The sequence below is a fragment of the Pimephales promelas genome, chromosome 8 (assembly GCF_988280905.1).
Source record: "Pimephales promelas chromosome 8, fPimPro1.hap1.1, whole genome shotgun sequence".
Classification (NCBI taxonomy): Eukaryota; Metazoa; Chordata; class Actinopteri; order Cypriniformes; family Leuciscidae; genus Pimephales; species Pimephales promelas.
Window position 1 is genome coordinate 3,403,191 of NC_142776.1, and position 22,610 is coordinate 3,425,800.

Sequence of the window (22,610 nt, forward strand, 5' to 3'; positions counted from 1 at the left end):
ACATATTATATCTATATATTTTATCTACATCTTTTTTTATCTTTTAACTACATTCTTAAATCAATGTCTTCAATGTCTTGCTTTAAAGGGGCACTTGGCAATTCTAGTCATTTTTTCGCTGATTTTCACTTTTGTTGCCGCATTTTTTCTCATCAGCGCCCCCTACAGTTGTGTGGCGTATATTTTCACAACAAACTCACTTGCGGCACCTTCGTCCTGCTTTCTACCACTGCTCATGTTCATTTGTTATTATCGGAGCTCGCCAACTTTATCGTGTGGAGCTGTGTCTACCGAGTGGGTAATACTTCATACACAGTATCATAGAATTATGTCGAATTGCCATAAAGCAGTTTGTGTTTCTCACTCGTTTTCACTCGTTCTCGCTTCTCACCAACTTATCGGGACGTTAGTCCTCATGTTGCAAGGTTGGTTTTCGCCTGTGGACGCTGGGGGAGCAGTGAAAGCCATTTTCACTGGAATAGGTTATTTAACCCTCCAAATGATTTCTAAACAGTTTTATTTAAGGGGTGATGAACTGAGAACGGACCAATTTTCCTTGAGCTATTATACTATATAATATAACTATATAATAAATCATATTATAAGAATATCCTGTAAGTTTCAGAACTGAAAACATCCTTGTTACACTCTTGGAAGAAAAGGTTCCATCAGCGCTACGTATTGGAACCCCTAAAAGGTTCTATACACTCTTAAAAAAAGGGTTCCTCTGGGTTCTATATAGAACCCTGGGGTTCCATACTTGGCCAATAGAACCTTTTACAAAAAAAAATGGTTCTATATAGAACCATTTTGGAGTTCCATATATGAAGCGGGGGATGGAACCATTTTTGGTGGGGAAACTATGACGTCAAAGAGGATTAAACACCACCCCCGCAGAAGAAGATCAATGCCTGCTTTAACACGGCCGGTTTAGCCCCGCCCACCGATTCGTGCATTACACGCATAGCTAAATAACATAGATGCCTACTTCGTGATGACAAACCGGATCGAGCTATCAGCAATACAGAATATTGTGCAGCGCCTGATTGTGGAAGAAGACAGTCGCCGCATAAGCTTCCTCTGGATTCCAATAGGACTGCATGGATAATCTTTATTTTAATGCCGTTCAGCTGATGAGGTTTGCTTCATTTCACTAAGGGTTGTTTTGTAAACAAGACTGGATTTGTAGAGCGATTAAGAGTAAAGGACGGTGCTGTGTCGTCTATATTGGATCTGACAGGAATGGTCCAACACACTGACTCTGGGTCGAACATGTATGGGCGAATCATTTCGGTTGCCATTTTACAACATTGTACGTTTTCAAAACAATTTCCCCCAAGTGCATATTATAATGAGTGAGTTGAAGCTCATTATAATATGCAAAACTGTTATCCAATCACAGCAGTGAGCGTTTACTTCCAAGTCTTAAAAAAAACCCAGCGTTTTTCAGCTAGGCTCGAAACTAGAGTAGAAAATAGCCTATTACTTATTCATTTTGATGTGTTTGAATGCAAAAAACAAGCGAACGTCATACGTTGACCTCAAACAACAATATAATAAAATTCAAAGAGCCAGTTTATGACCCCTTTAATTCGAAATAGTTGCCAAGTTCCCCCTAAAATCTCTTCTAAAAAACCCCTTTTATGTCCTTTAACACCAGAAGTTGCAATTTTGTTCATATATTTTTTTTAAGGCTTGTCTTTTTCCATATGCGTTGTTTCTTAATTTGCTTTATATTGCATTTTATGTTTAGTATTTTACTCTGTTATGTAGTTATGTATTGTGCGTTCTGTTTTTGTATATTCTTCTGTACAGCACTTTGGTCGTTTGATAATTATAGTTTGATTTGATTTGATTAATGTCCATATGCAAAAATAAATGTTTTCATATTGATGGCAGATTTAATAGTAAAGAGAAGGAAACGTACTTTTGCTCCCGGTTCTCCTGCTCCTCTCTCTCCTGGTGCACCACTCTCACCTGGTAAACCTTGGTCACCCTTTAAGAGCACATTTGCAAACATACAGACGTTTACATATGTTATCAAATAACGTTTATCCAGGACCTAATGCTATTTGGCGACTGTGTTTATTGCATGATGGGAATAGCACTCTTGCCTTTGATCCCGGGTAGCCCTCACCCGATGGGCCTCTGCTTCCCGGGGGTCCACGTGGTCCTTCCACACCCTGAAATAACAATTCTTGCATTCTTGGCTGTGGATATATAAAATATGTTTTTCATGCCATCATGCACAGATCATAGGTTTGTCAGCACCTTCTGTCCTTGGATCCCTTCTCCAGGAAGCCCAACTGGACCTTGAAGCCCAGGAGGACCAACATCACCCTGAAGGGAATAAACACAAATATATTGTCACTTGCCAATCATAAGAAAATGTATCATCTCATGTACAATCTAGTTATTAAAATGATTTGGAATGTGTAGTAGATACAACATTGATATTATTCATAAATCTTGGCCACAGGCTGAGAACTGACTGCACTGCATGCTGTGACATGTTTCTCCATACATGCACAAATAGGGCTTCAATAATGCAAATTGTGCAAATAAGAAGAGCTGGGCGATATGATGGAATTTGCTACGTTGTGTATATTGTTTATTATAGGAGTAGCACAGCACTATTGACACTTTAGTGATGAAATGCATGAATAAAACAAAGATTGGGATGTACTTGATGTTAAAAAAAAATATTAAGCACATTTAGTTGCGAAAAAGAACTGATAAAGTGCAGGCATAGAAAGATCCTTCTCTCAGACAGCGATCACGAATTTGGGACATCCTCGATGTTAAAAATAGTTATTAAGTGCAATCTGCTGTGAAAAAGAACTGAACTGAGTGAAAGAACTGAAAAAATGTTATGTGGAGTACTCATGTAAACACAGCCGATTATATCTCAAGTGAAAGTAACCGGATGTGTCTCAGTATAATGGATCTGTGCAATCGGCCTTAAAGTGACAGCAGTCTAATACACCTGCTGCTCTGTGTGACATTAATGTTCAACAAACAGGAGAAAATCACTCACTGCTCTTGATTAAATAACTTTTGTAGCTTTAATTAGAATACATTTATATTTAATTCATACAGTGAAGACTATGCAGTGTTTAATTTTTACATTTGATTATTCATTTTCTGTACTATTTCTAACTGCATGTTAAATACATCAATTGTACCTGAAAAACTTAATTTGTTTCATTTTTATTTTGGTTATATTGTATTTGTCATATTGTTTGTAAATTGCATTTAAATAACAAAATAATATTAACTATATTGTGAAATATACTGTTATCGTGAAATACAATTTCCCATATCATGAAATAAGATTTTAGTTATATCGCCCACCCCTACAAATACATAAAAAACAACTTTTTAGAGCTAAAAACATTTCAAATGTGGATGGATACCGAGAATCCGCATCAGTGTTTTCCGAAGAAAACTAAACTTCTAGCATACAGCAGCTTCAGGTTACATTAAACCCATGCGTAAGAGAGAAAGTGATTTAAAGGAATAGTTCACCTAAAAATAAAACTGATGCCATCGATGTGTCATTGAAAACCCATCTATATGTTTTACCTTGTCTCCTTTAATGCCAGGACCTATTGGTCCCCTGGGTCCCTTCAGCCCCTCCAGACCCCTCTCACCCTGTAAAAGACAAATGTTTAAACCATCAAATAATAATTATTTCTGAAATTTACCAGCAATTTCTGAGTTCAAATTGTCTATCAGTGTACCGAGTAGTTGCTTCGTGGTTGCTAAGATGTTAATATATATTAATAATGGTTGCCGTAACAAACCACTCATTCTGCCCTGTGCCAACACACTTCAACTGGAGCGATAACAAAGCCAAAGTTTGATTCCAAGGTAACACTCACTAAATGCACTTTAAGTCGCTTTGTATAAAAGCATCTGCCAAATGCATGAATATACAGTATCTGACACACCCTGCATTTTTCACAGGCAGAGTCAAACAACAGCAGGATTGATTATGTTCCATTATTTCATGAAAAAACTGCTGGATCACTCGGGAATATAGACTGGAGTCAAGGTCAGACATTTCTCTGATATAAACCATGCACACAAGACACTGCTTGCATTAAAAAAAAAAATAAACCTCCTAAAAGCCTTGATATGACTCATGCACACTGAATCAGAAAAATGATGAAAACACTTAAAATTGTGTGCAATGATGTGTGTACCTTTGGCCCCGGTAAACCCTCTCCTGTAGGGCCCTTCTCTCCAGGCGAACCCTGCGGCCCCTGTGGCCCCTGTAGAGGTGAAGATGATAGTAGAGTTTAACACTGCTTTGTGTTCAGTGTCGATTGCGCCCCCTAGTGTGAGCATTAATAAATTGCACATCTTTACCGGTAGACCCGGCTCGCCAAGCCCCGGAGGCCCGGGAGGACCCATTCTGCCTTGGAAACCCACATCACCCTACAGATTGAGAAAACACATGTGTTATGATCACATTGGGTTCCAGATATCATAGGTTTACATAAATATAATTCAGGCCAACCTTTGGTCCAGGAAGCCCAGTGCCAGTCTCGCCCTGTACTCCTGGTGGTCCAGGAAAGCCTCTCTCCCCCTGAAGAAGCAGAACCATTCAGAACAACGACAACAGATCCAATATAAGTGTAATCTGCGAACGCAATGCTCTCCACTTCTCTCAGACATGCTGAAAAGACCAGATTAGACCGTGATTAATAGTTCAGAGCAATTGTGTCAAAAATATCAATACTGAAATGTCTGAAACATATCTGAAACTTTTAAAGTGACAGCAGCCTATTATTCCAACAAAGAGACAAAGAGAAAACCACTTGCTGCTCTTGACTGAAAAACTTTTGTAACTTTAATTAAACCTTAAACAGAAAACTTAACACCATGTTTATTTTATTTGTCTCTTTATTCTATTACGTTTATTTGTGCTATCGCTTGCAATTTGTTTATTTATTCTATTACTGGCCGTTTATGTGTCTTTGTTTTTGTAAATTTAGACCAACGATTCAAATAAAGCCTCCCTGTTCTATGTGTAAGCTATTGCAGCCAAATTACCCAAATTATTAAAAAACGTATAAGATAATGACAAATTATCTGTATGGCGGCATTCTGTATATGGCAGTTTTCCCACTGGTCGATTTTGTATCGAGGTATCGCATCAAAGTGGGAAGTTCCAGTATCTTGACAACAAGTTTAGAGCAAAACAATACTCGTTTTATGCTGGTAAGGGTTTTTCTTTTTTTTAGACCTGCACAAAGTAATTATTACCGTATGTCTAGACAGAACAACCCGATACAATCTCAAAATAAATGTATATAAGATTCTTTTACATAATTAAACCGGCTGAGGCTGACATTTAACTGCAACGGCACTCAAGATATATTGTTTTACTCAATATATACATACAGTCAAACCAAAATTTATTCAGATACCTTCAACATTTCTCACATTATCACAGTTTATTCGCTACTGTTTAGAAAATGGTATTAAAATATGACATGAACTCAGAGTTATCAAATCAATTTAAATTTCACTGGTTTTGAACGACCATTTTGGGTGGGATATCTGCGTGCATATGGTGACGCAAAAGTGTGTGAAATTCGATGTAGTATGCACTCCAGGCGGCTAGGTGGCGATGTGGAGCACTGTAACACAACAACTACGAGTCCGTGCACCTGCGTACAACCTTCACTGTCAAGCAGACTTTGGCGTTTTTACCCTTTACACGGGAACGCGACGGTGGAGCGTTTTTAAGATTTCCACTCTGGAGGGTGGTTTCACTTTTGTGCGTTTTTAAGCCCCCAAAACGCCGTCGCCGTGTAAACGAAAGGCACATCCGATCAAATATTTTTTACGTTTGTTTTACGTCTCAGTGATTAAGGTTGAATATCTGTCAGCTGTTAAATTTAACAACATAATTAGAAAATTCCCAATTTAGGTCAACCAATTATCTGGTTTGATTGCATGTATTGAAATTGGTTTATCTACATACGAATTAAAAAAATATTACAAATATCGATCCTTGATCTTGCAGATACGATAATCATGTTTAAAGAAAGGCAATAAAAAAGTATTATTGTGCTGATATGATAAAATGTATAGAATTTGTTAATAGGTGTGTTCACGCCATAATGTTATTAACGTCAACACGAGATTCAAATTTATAAAAAGCGTACACATCCTCATAGAATTCGTAAAGACAACTTAAACTAAGAGTTTTCTGAGAGCTCTGACTTGTACCATGTGACCACTGTACCACATGACCACTGCAGATTCCTGTTGGCATTGACAATGTCGCCATAGAACATCTTAGAGTTAACGTCACGTGTTGTATCACGAAAATATGGTAATTACGACATGTCATGAACACAGAAAATGTTTTAGTCTTTCCCTCCATATTTAAATCCAAATGGCAATTAATCAACATGGAACGGATCCCTGGAAAGTGGAACGGATCTGGATTCAGCCATACTTGCTGAATATAAAGTCAGTGTGCTTGTCATCAAGCCTGTGTTAATATGGGCACCAAAATAAACACGTGCTGCTTTAAACTCGACTTAACCTTAAGGGAATGTGTCTGCTTTGAATATAAGCATCTGTTAAATGGAAAAATAACAATAACCATGACATTATAAAAAATAATTGCACGATTGTTATATCTGCCAGCATTTGTCACTGGGCAGATGCATTGGGAGTCTTTGAAGACACATGGCTCATGTCAGACACATTGAGCTAAAGACTGCAATTACTGTGTTCACACACATTAGGCAGAACACCTTAAGCTGTCAAAGACAGAAATACTGATTCACACACATGCATTCTCTGTGTGTGCAAGTCCAGACAATAATCTGTTGCTCGGCTAAAACATGACAGCCATCAGCACGTGGAAAAAAGAACATTCCAGAAAAATAATTAAGCTCTGCGTTCTCCTATAGCACACAGATGCATATCAGCACCACAGAGAACTAGATGAGTTTTTTGAGAGTAAGAATTAAAAATATGCTTTAATGTCAATTTTTTTTTCGTGTCAGCACCCTACAAGCTCATACACAGGATTTAAAGGAGTAGTTCACTTTTATAAAAACTTTTGCTGATAATTTACTCACCCCCGTGTCATACAAGATTTCCACGTCTTTCTTTCTTCCGTTGAAAAGAAATTAAGGTTTTTGATGAAAACATTCCAGCATTTTTCTCCATATAATGGACTTCAATGGGAACCAAACGGTTCACGGTCCAAAAGACAGTTTCAGTGCAAACTGCAAACTGTTCAAAGGGCTTTAAACGACACCAGACGATGAATAAGGGTCTTATCAAGAGAAACGATCGCTGATTTAATAAATAAATAACAATGTTTAAGTTTTATAAGCTCAAATACTCCCCTAGCGTTCGTGACTCTCCGGTTTGAACTCGTTCATCAAAATGAGTGAATCTTTTCCGAGTCATTTGGTTCATTCAACGAACGAAACGAACAAATTGACTCAGAAAAAGATTCGTTCATTTTGATCAGCGACTTCGAACAGGAGAGTCACAAACACGCATCACAGAACAGAGCAAGGCGAGCATTTGTGCTTATAAAACTTAAACTTTGTTGTTGTTTTTTTAAAATGAGTGATTGTTTCTCTTGATAAGACTCTTATTCATCGTCTGGAATCATTTAAAGCCCTTTAAAGCCCAAAAAACAGTTTGCACTGTCTTTTGGACCTTGAACCGTTTGGTTCCCATTGAAGTCCATTATATGGAGAAAAATGCAATATATTCATCAAAAACCTTAATTTCTTTTCAACTGAAGAAAGAAAGACATGGACATCTTGGATGACATGGGGGTGAGTAAATTATCAGCAAAAGTTTTTTCAAAAGTGAACTACTCCTTTAAGTCATCATGCATGAACATGGAAGAATGATTATGGCATTGGGTTGTCCCAAACATTCCCAACATACACTTTTCCACCTGCTATCTGGAAAGTGCTGCTTTAAGGTATTCGAAAGCTGAGATTGTTAAATCCAACTCACTTTTTTGCCTGTTAGGCCCTCTGGTCCAACGTCTCCGTTAGGTCCGGGCAAACCCTGCAGATTGAATACGGTGTAAGATAGAAACAATGCTTGTTTTGCATTTTCACAAATGCAGTTTAAAAGACATACCTGCAGCCCTCGACTTCCTCTGATACCAACAGCACCCTCCGGACCCTTAAAAGAACCAGATTCAGTCAAAATGAAACGGTTACATGATATTTTGCATGACCTGAAGCGTCACTCACTCGGTCTCCTTTGACTCCTGGCGTTCCACACTCTCCTCGCTCTCCCTAAAAATGTGTTTCATGGTCAGTACCACTTTGTATATACACACACAGCATACATTTAAATTGTATTGCAAGTAATTTTCTGAACTTATAGACAAATTTAGTTTGACAGATATCTTTAATATGATGTAGACTCAGATGAGATGAAGACTCTAGTCAGAGCAGTGGTCTTTATTCTACATAAATTGTTTTCTGCAAGTCTAATACTACTTTGTTTTGCTTTTCAGACCGGTAAGGAAAATACGTTTTTTTTGTCATTTTGTTAGATTTAACACATTTTACATTTATTCAAATAACAAACATGTTTATCCTAAATGACTGACAAATGAGACATTTTAAACAATTTCTCAAATTAAATTCCGCATTTGTTTAAATGATATTGTACAATTGTATATTTATTTTTAGAGAGTTAAAAGCTTATCATTACACTTATGCATTTGGCTGATGTGACTTTTTTTGCATTTCATTTTCTTAATCAGTTCATTCATTCCTTGGATTTCTAACCTATGAAACGGCATTGCTAGCATACATTTGTTTTGTAATATCAGCTGATTTTCGTCTGTGATGCATCATTTTACCTTTTCTCCTTTGTATCCAGGTTTCCCCTAATGATCAGTACAGAACACGTGGTGAGAGAGAGCAATTACACAAGCAAATAATCTCAAATTAGAGGGAATTTAGGCCTTGTTTCACCTCTGTCCCGTCTCGTCCAGGAGATCCACTGAAACCGCCCTCTCCCTGCAGGACGTTCAACACATTTTAGATGCTAACATGGGTAAATAATTCACAAATATGAGAGTTGATTAAAGACCACTTTGACCTTTTGTCCTTTAGCTCCTGGACTTCCATCGTCTCCAGGACGACCCTTTTTACCCTGTGGTTCTCAGAGAAAGAGTGTTAACTTACATAAGATTTGCATAAACCGCTAAGACTAGTCGTATAAGTTAGTCATTCAATTGTTTTCTTGAAGACTGTTCATTATTATTATTATTATTTTAGTCGGTTACATAAAAATGTTTATTGGTCTAATTTGATACCAGTCAGACTATTTCTTAAAGGTGCATTATGCAACATTTAATGTCAAAAATATCAGTTTTTCTACCCCTTACATGCTTAAACAATCGCCTGAAGGGCTGAATGAGCCCTTCTCTGATCACTGCGATTGCCTCTATAACCCTGTACAGTAAAATAAAGAGGGATTCGGGATGGATTTGGGACTGGGCATGACGTCATGTGCGTTCACTGCGTTTTCCGGCGCTTGTGCAGACCGAAGCGCCCGCGCTCTCAGATCACTTGGACGTGGCTGTGATTACAAGAGGTAAAAACAATATAAATACTGTTCGTTTTCTCACACAAACCGCTCGTTTGGTGTCTTAGGCCATCAATGTGTACTTACATTTACGAGTCATTAAATCATGTTTAATTTGGACTTCTCTGTGCATGCTCTTTGAGGTGGTGACCATAGACCTCCATTATATGACTGACAGACAAGAACGGTTTGACCTAAAAACATCAAAATTGAAAATACTGTGGAAACAAAGACCCCTACATCTTGGATGCCCTTGAGGTAAGATAAAACATACCAAAAATTAATTTCAAAGTGAACTATCCCTTTTAGACACAGTCTCAACATAATGGCTATGTTTATGTAACTGGCCCCAAATCATTATGTTGACAGTCTAAGTCTATATAGACATGTTTTTTTATTTAACTTGTCGATACAGAATAATTTCTTAATGTTTATGTGCTCCATTCTGGACCTATTAAAAACTATGAAAATTCCATACTTATTTAAAAAAGCGATCAAGCATTTCTGTTAAATAAAATATTCTACATTTTTTTTCCATTATTTATTTTAATGCAATATTTAAAAAAAAACTTTTGACCATCATAGGGACATATTTTATGCTGTTTTAATTCTTTTTTCCCTTTATGTTTCTTTTTGGAGATTTACAGATATGACTTTAAATCACAATCACAATAATTAAAGAATTGAAATATTAGGCTGAACCATTTATTTGATCATTTTTCATAGCACTTCAAATTCTTGCCACTTTAAATCAATCTGGTGGGTGTTTCTCCTCTTTATTAAAAATGTACAGAAACATATAAATCTCTGAGTTTATATTAAATGCATGTGTTTGGCACTTACAGCAGGTCCACTGGGTCCTCGATCTCCTTTCTCACAAGTGCATTTTGGGGAAAGAGGACACTGTTGGAACACACACACACAGCTTTAGTCACAATAATGGCACTAATAAGTGTCCTAAATGAATGTGGTGAGATAAACACTTACCACTTCATTGGCTACCTCAGTCTAGAAGGGAACAAAAGTGACAAAGGTGAATTTACAAGAAAAAATGCACAAGGAGGAAGACATTTCCAACACATAAATTGTGGCATTTATTGGTCTCAGACATCTAAGATAAACTGAAAGGGTTGTGAATGTCTGCAGGCAGTTTGAGATATGCTGTCATCAGCTAGTCAACTCCTTTATTTTTTTTTTATTAAACTTAAACATGTAATACAAGTCACTCTAGGCTGTCAAGGCAAGTTCTTGAACATTAGAAGCAACCTCAGAACTACAGAATAAAGCTGAACTAATCACATTTTTCCGAGATATTTGATATTCTGAAGTGTCGCAGAACGAAGTGTCATGAAAACATCTAGAAATAGGAATTCAGAATCAAGCAACTCAAAAGAGAGACCATTGAACAATAACACTGACACTCACAAAGTGTATGTCCCAAACAACTGTCATAAAAACAGAAATGTCCCGCATTTAGAAACAGGGACGGAATGCTATTGCTATCCCATCATATATTAGAGTAAACCTTGAAGTTTCACATGCCACCATCATTTATTATTAAGTGTTGCCCATGCCAGATTTGACTTAGACGCTGTGTATTTTGCATGATTGGTGCACATGTGTAAGAATAAAGCAACAAAAAAAAAATTCTAATAAGAGAGACACATTTCCGACAACATTCCTTGGCTAAAAGATCTTGTTTAAACTTTAAAGTCAGTGATGATAGACAGATGGTGTAATCTGAGAATCACAGGCAACCATGAGAACAAAGGAAATTTAATTGCAGGTCCTTTCTTCTTGATTGTAAGCAGCATGCACACACCGGTGACATAATGACACATTGGAAAGGCGCATTTCCTATTTAACTTAAAGTGTGTTTGCGATGAGCGACATCACACTTAGTTGGTCTCAGCCTCTGTGTTTACATCTGTTAATCAGCTGCTTGTTCAGAAGATGATTCGAATGCTCCTGGCCTTCGATTAAAGCACCTAATTGTGCTTTTCTTGTCTCCATGACAAGCACCTGCATCAACAGTCATTCCAGAGCACGAGTATAGCGTGCAGAAGGCTGGGTTAGATATTCATACTGCATGCAGGATCATGCTGCTCATAGCACCCTAAAGCTCTGACCCGGCACAAAGTCAATGAGAAACAGATGTTCCCTTTGCAAAATCTGCAACCCGCTAACTGTTATTCTGATACCAGTAATACTGCAGGTCAAGCAGATTCTTCAGAGGTGTTCTCAGATATTTAACTCTATTGAAATGACCAAAGAAAACTATGGAAGCTTGTTTCCGCCATAGAATGAAAAATAAAAAGGTAATTGCGACTTTTTATCTCACAATTCGGACTTTTTCTCACAATTGCGAGTTTACATCTTGCAATTCTGACTTTATTTCTCCGTATTGCGAGATGTAAAGTCAGAATTGCGAGATATAAAGTCAGAATTGTGTGATATAAAGTCAGAATTGTGTGATATAAAGTCAGAATTGCGAGATATAAAGTCAGAATTGTGTGATATAAAGTCGCAATTGCGAGATATAAAGTCAGAATTGCGAGATATAAAGTCAGAATTGAGAGATATAAAGTCAGAATTGCGTGATATAAAGTGGCACTTTTCTCTAGTACTGCAAAGCAACTTCTCCTTAAGGGGTTTTTAACTTGAGATAAGCGGAACATTTACTCATTATGCCTAATGCCCTCTTCAAGGAGTTCATAATCAACTTTTTTCCATGTCCTCAGGTGAGATACAGAGATAAGACAGCCCATTTTCCATAGGTACTACCACAGATGTGTGGATGAAGATAAGTGGGGCAACACAAACACAAGCCCCTCTTAATCTAAGATCCCTCAAAAGACAAAAATCCTTCATTTTGGCCTTTACAAGCATCTGAGAAACATCATTTCTACACTTCAAAGTTGGTCCCCAAGAACCAAGTTATTGTTTTCACAACTCTTTACTCAACTGCCATGTTTGGTCAATCCTGATGGATGTTTTATTGCTCAGATGTTGCTCTTTCATGGCTCACAAGACAAGACATTTCTTCAAACAGTCCTCAGGAGAAATAAAAATAGACACAACTGCTAACATTCAATATACATAACAGAGCTAGCTATAAAATAAATGCGGACCGCAGCTCAGATCAGTGGATTTTTTTTTTATATATTTGAGTCAAACTTTTTAAAAGCACTATAAAGTACCAGAACACCAGAAAGTACTAGAAATCTCCATTTACTGTGCATTTATTTTGATTGATGTAAACTACGAAAAAAATCCAATTGAAAAACAAAAACTCACGATCTCTTTGACGATCTTGTCCACGACGCTCTTGTCCTGTAGGTTGTGCACGTAGCGGGCGGCTGGAGGGCTGGCCAGTAGTCGCAGCTGTTCCACGTTGGCAGCGGATGTGAAACCTACTGTGAAGAATTTAATCCCTTGGTTCTTGGCATCAGCTAAAGCAGAGAAAATATCGGGATTCTTGGGATGCGACACGCCGTCGTACAGCAGAATGGCCACCTTCACAGTGCCAGGGCCAGACTCCTCCAGGTAGATGCGGGTGAGGTTGGTGATGGCGTAGGTGGTGTAGGTACCGTGCCCTATGTAGGAAATGGGCGCGATGCGGTCATGGAAAGTGGCCACACCTCTCCAATCTTTGAAGGTCTGCTCGGTGATCACGTGACTGCTGTACTGAAGGACAGCGGTTCTGAAGTTCAAGCCCCGTCCGGTTTGGAGATTGATGTTCTGGATGCGAGTAACGAGATCTGTAACGAAGCGTTTCTCTTGGGCATGGTTGCCTTTGGCACTTTCTGAACTGTCCACTAAAAATGCCAGTTCCAAATTACAGTCCTCATCTAAAAGACGGAGAGAACAAAAAAAAAAAAAAAAAAGCATGTTATTTTGACATTTTATTTCTGAATGGATGTAAAAAAACGTTTTCAAACATTGACGTCAAACGTGGTTTTTATTTGGGGCTTGACTGTAAATATGGAGTGTTTTTGAATATAAAAGAGTTCTGTGAAGATTCTTCAAGTGTTATCGATGATCAAAAACTAAAAATTACTAATAAACATTAATTGAAATAGAAAAACAAAACTTAATCTTATTTTAATTCAGCTAGTGGCCAAGGCAACATTTTTCGTTTACTTGAAGTACTAAAATAAAAAAAAATTAGGGCTGTCGTTATTAACGGCGTTAACGCAAACCCATTTTAATGGCGTCAATTTTTTAATCGCGCAATTAACTAGCAAACTTTGTAGTGTTTTTTCACATGCTTTTGCAACAGGACGCGACCGAAACCCATTCGTTTCAATGGCTTGCGCCACGCGAGGACGTTTCGTTTGCTACGTTGACCAAAGCGCAAGCGGAACTAGCTAGACCGGAAACAAAACAACAGGCACGCCGCACACACGTTTTGAGCTTGCGAGCTGGCCAAATAGTTGATTAACGTTGCGTTTTGAGTGGATGACGAGCGCGAGACGCCGAAATGGATGCCAATAAGATTCTGAATGGAAAGTTTACTTTGCTAAAAAGTTGCTAAATTGGTAAATTGACAAGACAAAAGTGATCTTGTCGTTGTGAACTAAGCAATCATCATCGCAGCACGTCCAGTCTGAAACACCACTTGATTGCCAAGCACACACACACACACACACACAGATGATGCGAATTCTCTACCCCCACGTCAATATCACGACCTCGTCAGTATTTTTTTCAGCCTTTTATTGATAGACATTGTTGCATTGTGTGAGAGATTATTTGCTCCAAGTGAGAATGTCAGTGTGAAATTGAACACAGTATATGCCAATGTTGTTTTCAATAAAAAACAATTGCACAAAGCAAGCCGATCCACTTTTCCATGCATCAAAATGAGAAGAAATAATGTGAGAAAAAGAAATCAAGAGACATTTAGAATAGATGAAAATGTGCGATTAATTGCGAGTTAACAATGGCATTAATGCGATTAATCGCGATGAAATATTTTAATAGCTTGACTGCACTAAAAAAAACAGATATACATTTTTAATAAGTAATAAAAACGACTAAACTTTAAAATGGAAATGAAAACACCAAATATAAACATTAAATCTAAATCCAAATTTAACAAGAACTACAATAGAATTTCACTGACACTATAATAACTGCAGAGTACTGGTTTGGGATGCCATATTTATTTAAAAAAAACTTTAGCAAATACAATTTTGGGGGGATTAGCTATTTTTTAAGTGAGACTTGGAATAAAGTAAAAAAAAAATGCTGAATTGTGAACACATGCAGTATAATGCGTTCTGCCACTAAAGGACAGCCAGTGACTCCTATTCGACTTGAATCGTTTGATAACTGTTTAGGTATTACATAAATACCATGAAGTGTCAGCCAAAAACAAATGTAAAGGTAAAATTAAATGTGATCCGTCTGAAATTACCCTAGTCTACAGTAAATCACATTTCTGAAGAAGAACAAACATGTCCGAGAGGTAATTTGCCCCAGGACGGTGAGCAGCATTTAGATTAAATTCAGAAGCCCTGGAGAGGAGAGCAGACTGGAAGTATTTAAATCAGTTTCAAATGTTCAATAAAAATCATATCATATGTCTAAAAGTTGAGGACCAGACCATGCATGACAGAGTTAAATCAATCTGGATTATCTCATATCACCTGGACCAAAAATATAGGAGATTTTTGATCATAAAAACTATTTTGCAAGCCGCCTGCTATTTGCGGTGTTGAAAGGCGAATAATATTTACCGTTATTTTTTGGGATGACATTTGAGGTGATTTTGTTTCTTCCATTTCTCTTATCTTCTACATCATCAGCATCATCATCATCATCGAGATCCTCCAGCTGAGCCAAAACAAGCTGAACTCCCAACAGCAAAACCAGCCAACTCACACACAGCCGGATCATCACTACAGTACGAGAGAGAGAGAGACAATATTAAGAATAGATAACAGTGTTTTGTTGTCACATTCAAAGTTTGCAATCAGTATTGGCTTTTCACTCTAAATATGAAAAAGTGGAATAGCACAGAAGTTATTTTCTCATGATGCTCGTGATTTTGACCCACACACTTAAGAAAAGGTTCTATATAGAACCCTGGGGTTCCAAACTTGGCCAATAGAACCTTTTACCAAAAAAAATGGTTCTATATAGAACCATTTTGGAGTTCCATACATGAAGCGGGGGATGGAACCATTTCTGGTTCTAAATAGAACCATTTCTTCTAAGAGTGCATACTGAACTCTCCAAACAGAATCATAAACAGCTAATGTGAGCAAAATGTGCACTTACTGTGTGAAGCAGCTCTGATTTCAGAACAGTACCGGCTTGAGAGGATCAGAAGCTCATGACAGACTTCACCGCCTCTTCTGTATGAGATTCACAAGCAAGAAAAAGTTGCCATATGAAAGGACGGAGAATCCTTGGATATGTGTGAAGAGCGCATGGGTTTGCTGTGTAAAATGTGCATCAGCTCCATTCATGTATCTGCTGCCATCCAGAGGAACACTGATATCCAGAGCTCCTCCCACAAACATTTTTACATATAATTTAATATATTAGAATATATAAAATGCATGGCTGTGCATAAATGTAAAAAAGACTGTTTTAATTTTTTCTTCAAAGCAAGTGGAGTTTAAAATAATTTCTATCTAGTATATTTTGGTAAAACATATCGATCTACTACTAATTAAATCAGCTATTTGAATGCACAGTCAAATCTCTTAATGATTTTGTATATGTAATAACTTCAAAAATCACGTCAACAGTCTTATAAATGCTTAAAGGATTCATGGAGGATCTCCAGCAGGGATTGTTAATGTCCTGAAGTGTAGTGATATACAGCTACTGTATGTCAGCATGCTGTGTGGAAACACCACTGTACAGCCCTGGAACATCAGAGCATGTGGTGTTCAAAGCATGCCAGGCAGTAATAAAGCAATAAAAACTTTGAATCTGAGCGGAAACATAAGTTCAGTTTTGAGCCAATGTTGACGGCAGGGCTTAAAAGAGTTGTTCACTTTTGAAAAAAATTTGCTGATGATTTACTCTCTCCATCGTGCCACTCTTTGAGTCGCCAGATCTTGACGTGGTTATTTCAGCAACCCAAAGCAGTTTTTATTTTACAAAAACAAATACAAACATATTTCTGAAACTGCTTCTCTGTTTCTTGCTGCTGGGCGTGATTATTTTCATACAGAGTCACCATTGGAAAGTGTTATTGAACTGAGTTTAGTAACTCAGTTTTTTCCCCATAATCTGAATGCTACATAAATACTTGAGAAAAATGTATAAATTTGTTTTACAGTGTGGCATGAAGTCTGAAAAATCACTGATAGGGGAGACCGGGGACAGTTGCAACATGTCATTTATCTCCAATCAGAAACGAGCTAGAGTGATGACACTCACAACACTGCACATGCACAATTGGATTGCAGAGAAAAATCAAGGAGATTCCTGAGCTGCTCCAGGATTTATTGACAAAAAAATGTTTTTGAAATATGAAAGTATTTATTTTCTTGAGCTTTGTTTTTGTCATACTGTTTTCACTTTTGATGTGATTCAATAAGTTAACTTTAAGCTGTATGGTTAGCATGCATCAAGGTAGCCTTGTCTAGCTGCCACATGAGGTTTTATCATGGCTGACAGGAACGGGGACAGTTGCAACATGATAAAACAATCATGAACAATGCATAAATAATTAAACATAATATAAAATAGTTTTGCATGACAATAGGCTAAATAAAAGTTAATTGCATAACAAATTGTTCCATTCTTCCTATGTCACTAAAAGCCTACTGTATTTTATATCAGTTTGAATATTTGACATCTGCACATAAGGCCTATTCATATATATATATATATATATATATATATATATATATATATATATATATATATATATATTCTAATTTTGAAATCTTTATTTCGAACATGAAATAGAAGAATATAAAAATATAAAACAATGTTTAAAAACAGGAAAAAAACAAAACAAATGAGCAGCAAAATATATATATATATATATATATATATACATTACATATATATATATACACTTCTTTGCTGTTGACATACTACGGAGGCGTATTGCATTCACTTGAAGTAAAAAAATCTACTGTTTTTCTGAATTAACGAGTTACTTTTTCATTAGAAAAAAAAATGCTCTGTTTTTTCTGAATTAATGTGTTAATTTTTCATGAGAAAAAAAAATGTGCTCTGTTTTTCTGAAGTAGGTTTTTTTTTTTTTTCAAGTGAATGCAATACGCCTCCGTAACATACTTCTATTACATGTGCGAAAAGGAATAGGAAGAAGTAAAACTTATATACTCCTACCCCCTAAATAAATCTATTATTGTCATTTAATCAAAGCTAATGAATAAATAACACTGTGATATTATTACAACTTACATTTTTGAGAATAATCATTTTGCTTAAAGTGACATAGATTGTATTTGTAACATATTGCAACTGTCCCCGGGCCTGGGGACTCCTTTCACTTAAATGCAAATTGTGAAAAATGTAAATTCTGTTATTATCTTTAAACGGTTTAGAGTGTAGCCTATGCTTATGCCAGCAGAGGGTAGCAGAACCACGTGTTACATTTATTTATTTTTTGACACACACACACAATCACATTATTTACAATTTAGTAAAAAAGTTGTTCAAAACTAAGTTTCACAATAATAATACCTCAAGGAGAGTGAGTCTGTGCACTGAATCTATTGCAAATGAAGGCTATGAACTGATGCATTTCTTTCCAAATTCCCAAATTCCCAGCATCATCTACCTGACCTATTTGCATTTCCAAACCAGCGCCTAAACGTGGACACTATGTGAAACAAGAAAAAAATGGAATAAGTTGGAATATTGAGGAAAAATAAATTACCATCTTTGATTATACACTCTAAAAAATCCTGGGTTGTTTTAACCCAATGTTGGGTCAAATATGGACAAACTCAAACATTGGGTTAAAAACGTAATTTAAAAAATGTAACCCAATGGCTGGGTTTGTCCATATTTGACCCAAAATTGGGTTAAAACAACCCTGCATTTTTCTATGAGCACACAAATGAATCCATACAGAGAACTAGAGTATCTGACACGCCTTTTGAAATAACATATGACATCTTTTTCTTCTCCTGACAATGTTAATCTCATTCCTGGAAAGGGCCGTGTTAAAGAATAGGGGAGGAACTGCCGGGTTTTGATGAATTCATTAAGACCAACAACAAAACAGACACTCATATTCTCTCAGCTGATTGGTGGATTCATTTCCCCCCTCCCTCTCCTCATTTTAAGCAGTGAATTAATAATATTGTCGACACAAGATGACAACAGGCACTGATCAAGATGTTTTGTGGATGTATTCATATACTCATTTCTCACTGTCTGTTGTTGCCTCGTGTCGATCTCCTCGAGGGTCTCGGGGCCACGGGCTCTAGCTGATGTATTAGTTGGCATATGCAAGCTATGAATTATCAAGGAAAAAGAGTCAATTATCCAGTCCTGAAAGAGAGCCGAGCCGCTGTGGCCTTAGGGCCTTCTGCATTTATAAAATCATTTCATGGAGAACAATGCTGAGGAGCCAAGGGACCCCAGACGGGTGGAGACGAGAGAGTGTCCGGGGACACACACACACACACACGTTGTGTTTTCATGACTTTCCATAGACATAATTATTATAATACTGTACAAACTGTCCCCTTACAATAACCCGACCCCTAAAAAAAACGTACCCATCGCAAAAAAAAAATTCTGCATTTTTACATTTTTAAAAAATGAAATTTATAAGATTAATAAGCTGTATTCCTCATGGGGACCAAAAAATGTTGACTTCGGATATTGCCATCTTTGTAACCTGGACCCCCCACACATACACACACATACACACACACACCATCTTCACCACCCAGAAGGCAGAAAGCACATTTTGAACTCCTCGATAAAAATCCATATTTCTAAACAGTGATTCTTCATAGAGATTTAAAGAAAGCTTCACACCCCACTGCTTTTTTTCTTATTTTCCCATTAAAAATGGAAATAGTTTCTGATTAACAGGGACAGACCATTACGCTCTCATAACCGAGACACGTTTCATTCCTTTTTGGTTTGATTTTTCCAGTCACGCTGCTTGACTTTGAGCTAATGTAGATCTGTTTTGTAAATAGAAATAAAATGTATTTCCCTCGTGATTAGCGCGTGACAGGACAAAATTGAGAGAGGTTTAATAAGGTGACTGTAATTTCACAATATTATTGTTTTTATTTCAGCCTTTAACCCAGCGAACAAATAAAAGACGTTTAATAGCTGTACAAACACAGATGTCTAGGCTAAAACGAAGCAAAATTTGGACTGTCAGTGAATATTTCATAGACGTCTAAACCATAGCCCAAGAATAGACTATGTAACAAGGAAATGAAATGGGTGAAGAAATGACCTTGTAATCACTGTTTACTTTGCTTACATGATGAAATATCTTACATCTCGCATATATCCAAATTCAAGATTATTTTGGCTAGAAGTGGGTTACTCATAGCGGACTATATCGGGTCTATACCTAGACGGTGAGATGATGGCTATTGCTTGCTGGGAAGTGTCTTTCAAAAATATAATATCTTGTATTTTTAAAAAAAGTATCTTGCTATATCAAATTTTTTGCTCCTATACACTCTCAGAAAAAAAGGTACAAAAGCAGTCACTGGGGCTGTACCTTTTCAAAAGGTAAACTTTTGTCCATTTTTGGTGCTAATATGTACATTTCAGGTGTTAATACGTACATTTTTGGTGTTAATATGTACATTTTAGCTGCTAATAAGTACATTTAAGGAGCTAATATGTACATTTTAGGTGTTAATATGTACATTTTAAGTGTTAATATGTACATTTAAGGAGCTAATATGTACATTTTAGGTGTTAATATGTACATTTTAGTGTTAATATGTACATTTAAGGAGCTAATATGTACATTTTAGGTGTTAATATGTACATTTTAGGAGCTAATATGTCCATTTTATGTGCTAATATGTCCATTTTAGGTGTTAATATGTACATTTTAGCTGCTAATAAGTACATTTAAGGAGCTAATATGTACATTTTAGGTGTTAATATGTACATTTTAAGTGTTAATATGTACATTTAAGGAGCTAATATGTACATTTTAGGTGTTAATATGTACATTTTAGGTGTTAATATGTACATTTAAGGAGCTAATATGTCCATTTTAGGTGTTAATATGTACATTTTAGCTGCTAATAAGTACATTTTAGGTGTTAATATGTACATTTTAAGTGTTAATATGTACATTTAAGGAGCTAATATGTACATTTTAGGTGTTAATATGTAAATTTTAGGTCCTAATATGTACCACTAAGGCACCAATATGCAGCCTTTGGGTACAAAAGTGTACCTTTTGAAAAGGTACAGCCCCAGTGAGAACTTTTGTACCTTTTTGCCTGAGAGTGTTATATCTTCACTATTTCTCCCCCACGCCGAGGAACAGTTTCCCCAAAGTGTCTGTGAACTACAAGACCCCTGTGACGGCCTATTTACATGAGTTTTAAACGAAACAACCTTCTTTTGACAAATCGTGTAGCTCCATCATTATTCAATATACATAAATGCACGTTGATCGGCATTAACGAACAAAAAAGCACATGTTCTGTGTGCGAGTATGAACTTTATCCCTGTCGTACCTTGGAAAAATTCACCAGCAAAAAGAGCGTGCAACAGACCACACACACGGTGGTTAAACAGTTAGCGGCGGGAATCATTACAAAAGTGCATTATTATTGAAAGTGCTTTATTACGGCGGTGTTGTCATGCGGATTTACATCTTTTGTCGGGACGTAAAGACAAGTCTCCGTTTTATTTCTCGGCTTCATTCGGCGTTACGTGCTTTCTCATCCAAACAGCCGGTCGGGTTTTGATTCTTCTAATCGGTCTCTGCCTCTCTCGGTACAGTAAGCATTTGAGAAAGCACTTATTGAGAGGGAAGGAGAAAGGCTTGAACCTCTCCCGAAGAGGTGAGCTCCATCTCCACTCGGGGCTTAAGTGACAGGTAAATTGCAAGTTAAGTGGGGAACACAGCCTTTTAACAAGAGGCTTCGAGCCGCTGCAAATCCTCCTTAGTCTCTAATCTGAATACAAAAGCTCGAGGCGGGGTGGATTAAATTTGACCCCTGAATGAGGTGTTTGTTCCAGCCGAGGAGCCACTTTAGCCGAGAGGAGCGAGCCAGGTTTACGTTTCCTTTTGTCTGCGTTTAAAAACAACAGGGCCACAATGAATTCTCTTCAGAGGCTCTTTTTCCTCGGGACAAAGGAAAGAGTGGAGCCACCGGCTTCCCCCGCAGGCTCGCCTATTTAGACGACTCTAAAAGACTGTTTATTTAATTGGGGATGAAATGCCATAACGGGCTCCGCTATCGGTGGCGCAGGAAAACAAATCCAGCTTTCTTTGGCGACAGGCTGAAAGGGGAGAAGGGCTTCGGCGAGAGCGAGAAGGGGAAAAGCGCTTTTGGGTTGTCAACTTTTTAGAGGCTTAGAGTCAAACCTATCCGGGCTCAGGGAAGAGAAGTCGGGTGTTAGGGAGGCAAAATGACTCGTGATAGAAGGTGTTTGCGGCTCAAGTCGAGGGGAATCGTCTTCGCTCGCAGGATGAGGGTTGGACTAATTGATTCTCTGAAGTTTCCTGTCATAGATTATGATTACAGGTACGACTGGATCCTTGAAAACACGCGTGCTCACACTCACACACACACACACACACACACACAGGAAAGCGGTCTTACGGAATTAAAGGGAAGATGAGAGCTGCCAAACATAGCGTGAAAATACTGGGATAAGAGGATGTGTGTGTGTGTGTGTGTGTGTGTGTGTGTGTGTGCGAATGAGAGGTGCTGTACTTGTCAAGCAGGTGCATTAAGGGGTCGTATCAAACCTTTTTAATATTATTTAGCTTTTCTCAAGGTCCTTCAGAAATACCATTGGTTAGCAAGGTTAGCTAA

The 22,610-nt window shown here is 37.3% G+C and overlaps 1 protein-coding gene across 3 annotated transcripts in view; it reads right to left on the reverse strand.

The window, feature by feature from the left end:
- The window catches only part of col28a2b (collagen, type XXVIII, alpha 2b), a 52,745-nt gene that overhangs the window by 13,066 nt on the left and 17,069 nt on the right, over positions 1–22,610 (reverse strand). For 2 of the 3 annotated variants that reach the window (XM_089133745.1, XM_089133746.1), the window contains exons 2-19: positions 15,901–15,977; positions 15,357–15,518; positions 12,910–13,463; positions 10,600–10,620; positions 10,456–10,515; positions 9,124–9,177; positions 8,997–9,041; positions 8,882–8,908; positions 8,262–8,306; positions 8,146–8,190; positions 8,017–8,070; positions 4,526–4,594; positions 4,375–4,443; positions 4,209–4,277; positions 3,586–3,654; positions 2,272–2,340; positions 2,115–2,183; positions 1,928–1,996 (exon numbers count right to left, since the gene is read on the reverse strand). In XM_089133745.1, the coding sequence (XP_088989871.1) occupies positions 1,928–1,996; positions 2,115–2,183; positions 2,272–2,340; positions 3,586–3,654; positions 4,209–4,277; positions 4,375–4,443; positions 4,526–4,594; positions 8,017–8,070; positions 8,146–8,190; positions 8,262–8,306; positions 8,882–8,908; positions 8,997–9,041; positions 9,124–9,177; positions 10,456–10,515; positions 10,600–10,620; positions 12,910–13,463; positions 15,357–15,518; positions 15,901–15,977 (1,627 nt within the window). The remainder of the gene's footprint in view (positions 1–1,927; positions 1,997–2,114; positions 2,184–2,271; positions 2,341–3,585; positions 3,655–4,208; positions 4,278–4,374; positions 4,444–4,525; positions 4,595–8,016; positions 8,071–8,145; positions 8,191–8,261; positions 8,307–8,881; positions 8,909–8,996; positions 9,042–9,123; positions 9,178–10,455; positions 10,516–10,599; positions 10,621–12,909; positions 13,464–15,356; positions 15,519–15,900; positions 15,978–22,610) is intronic. The other variant, XM_039649119.2, reaches the window with a different exon arrangement.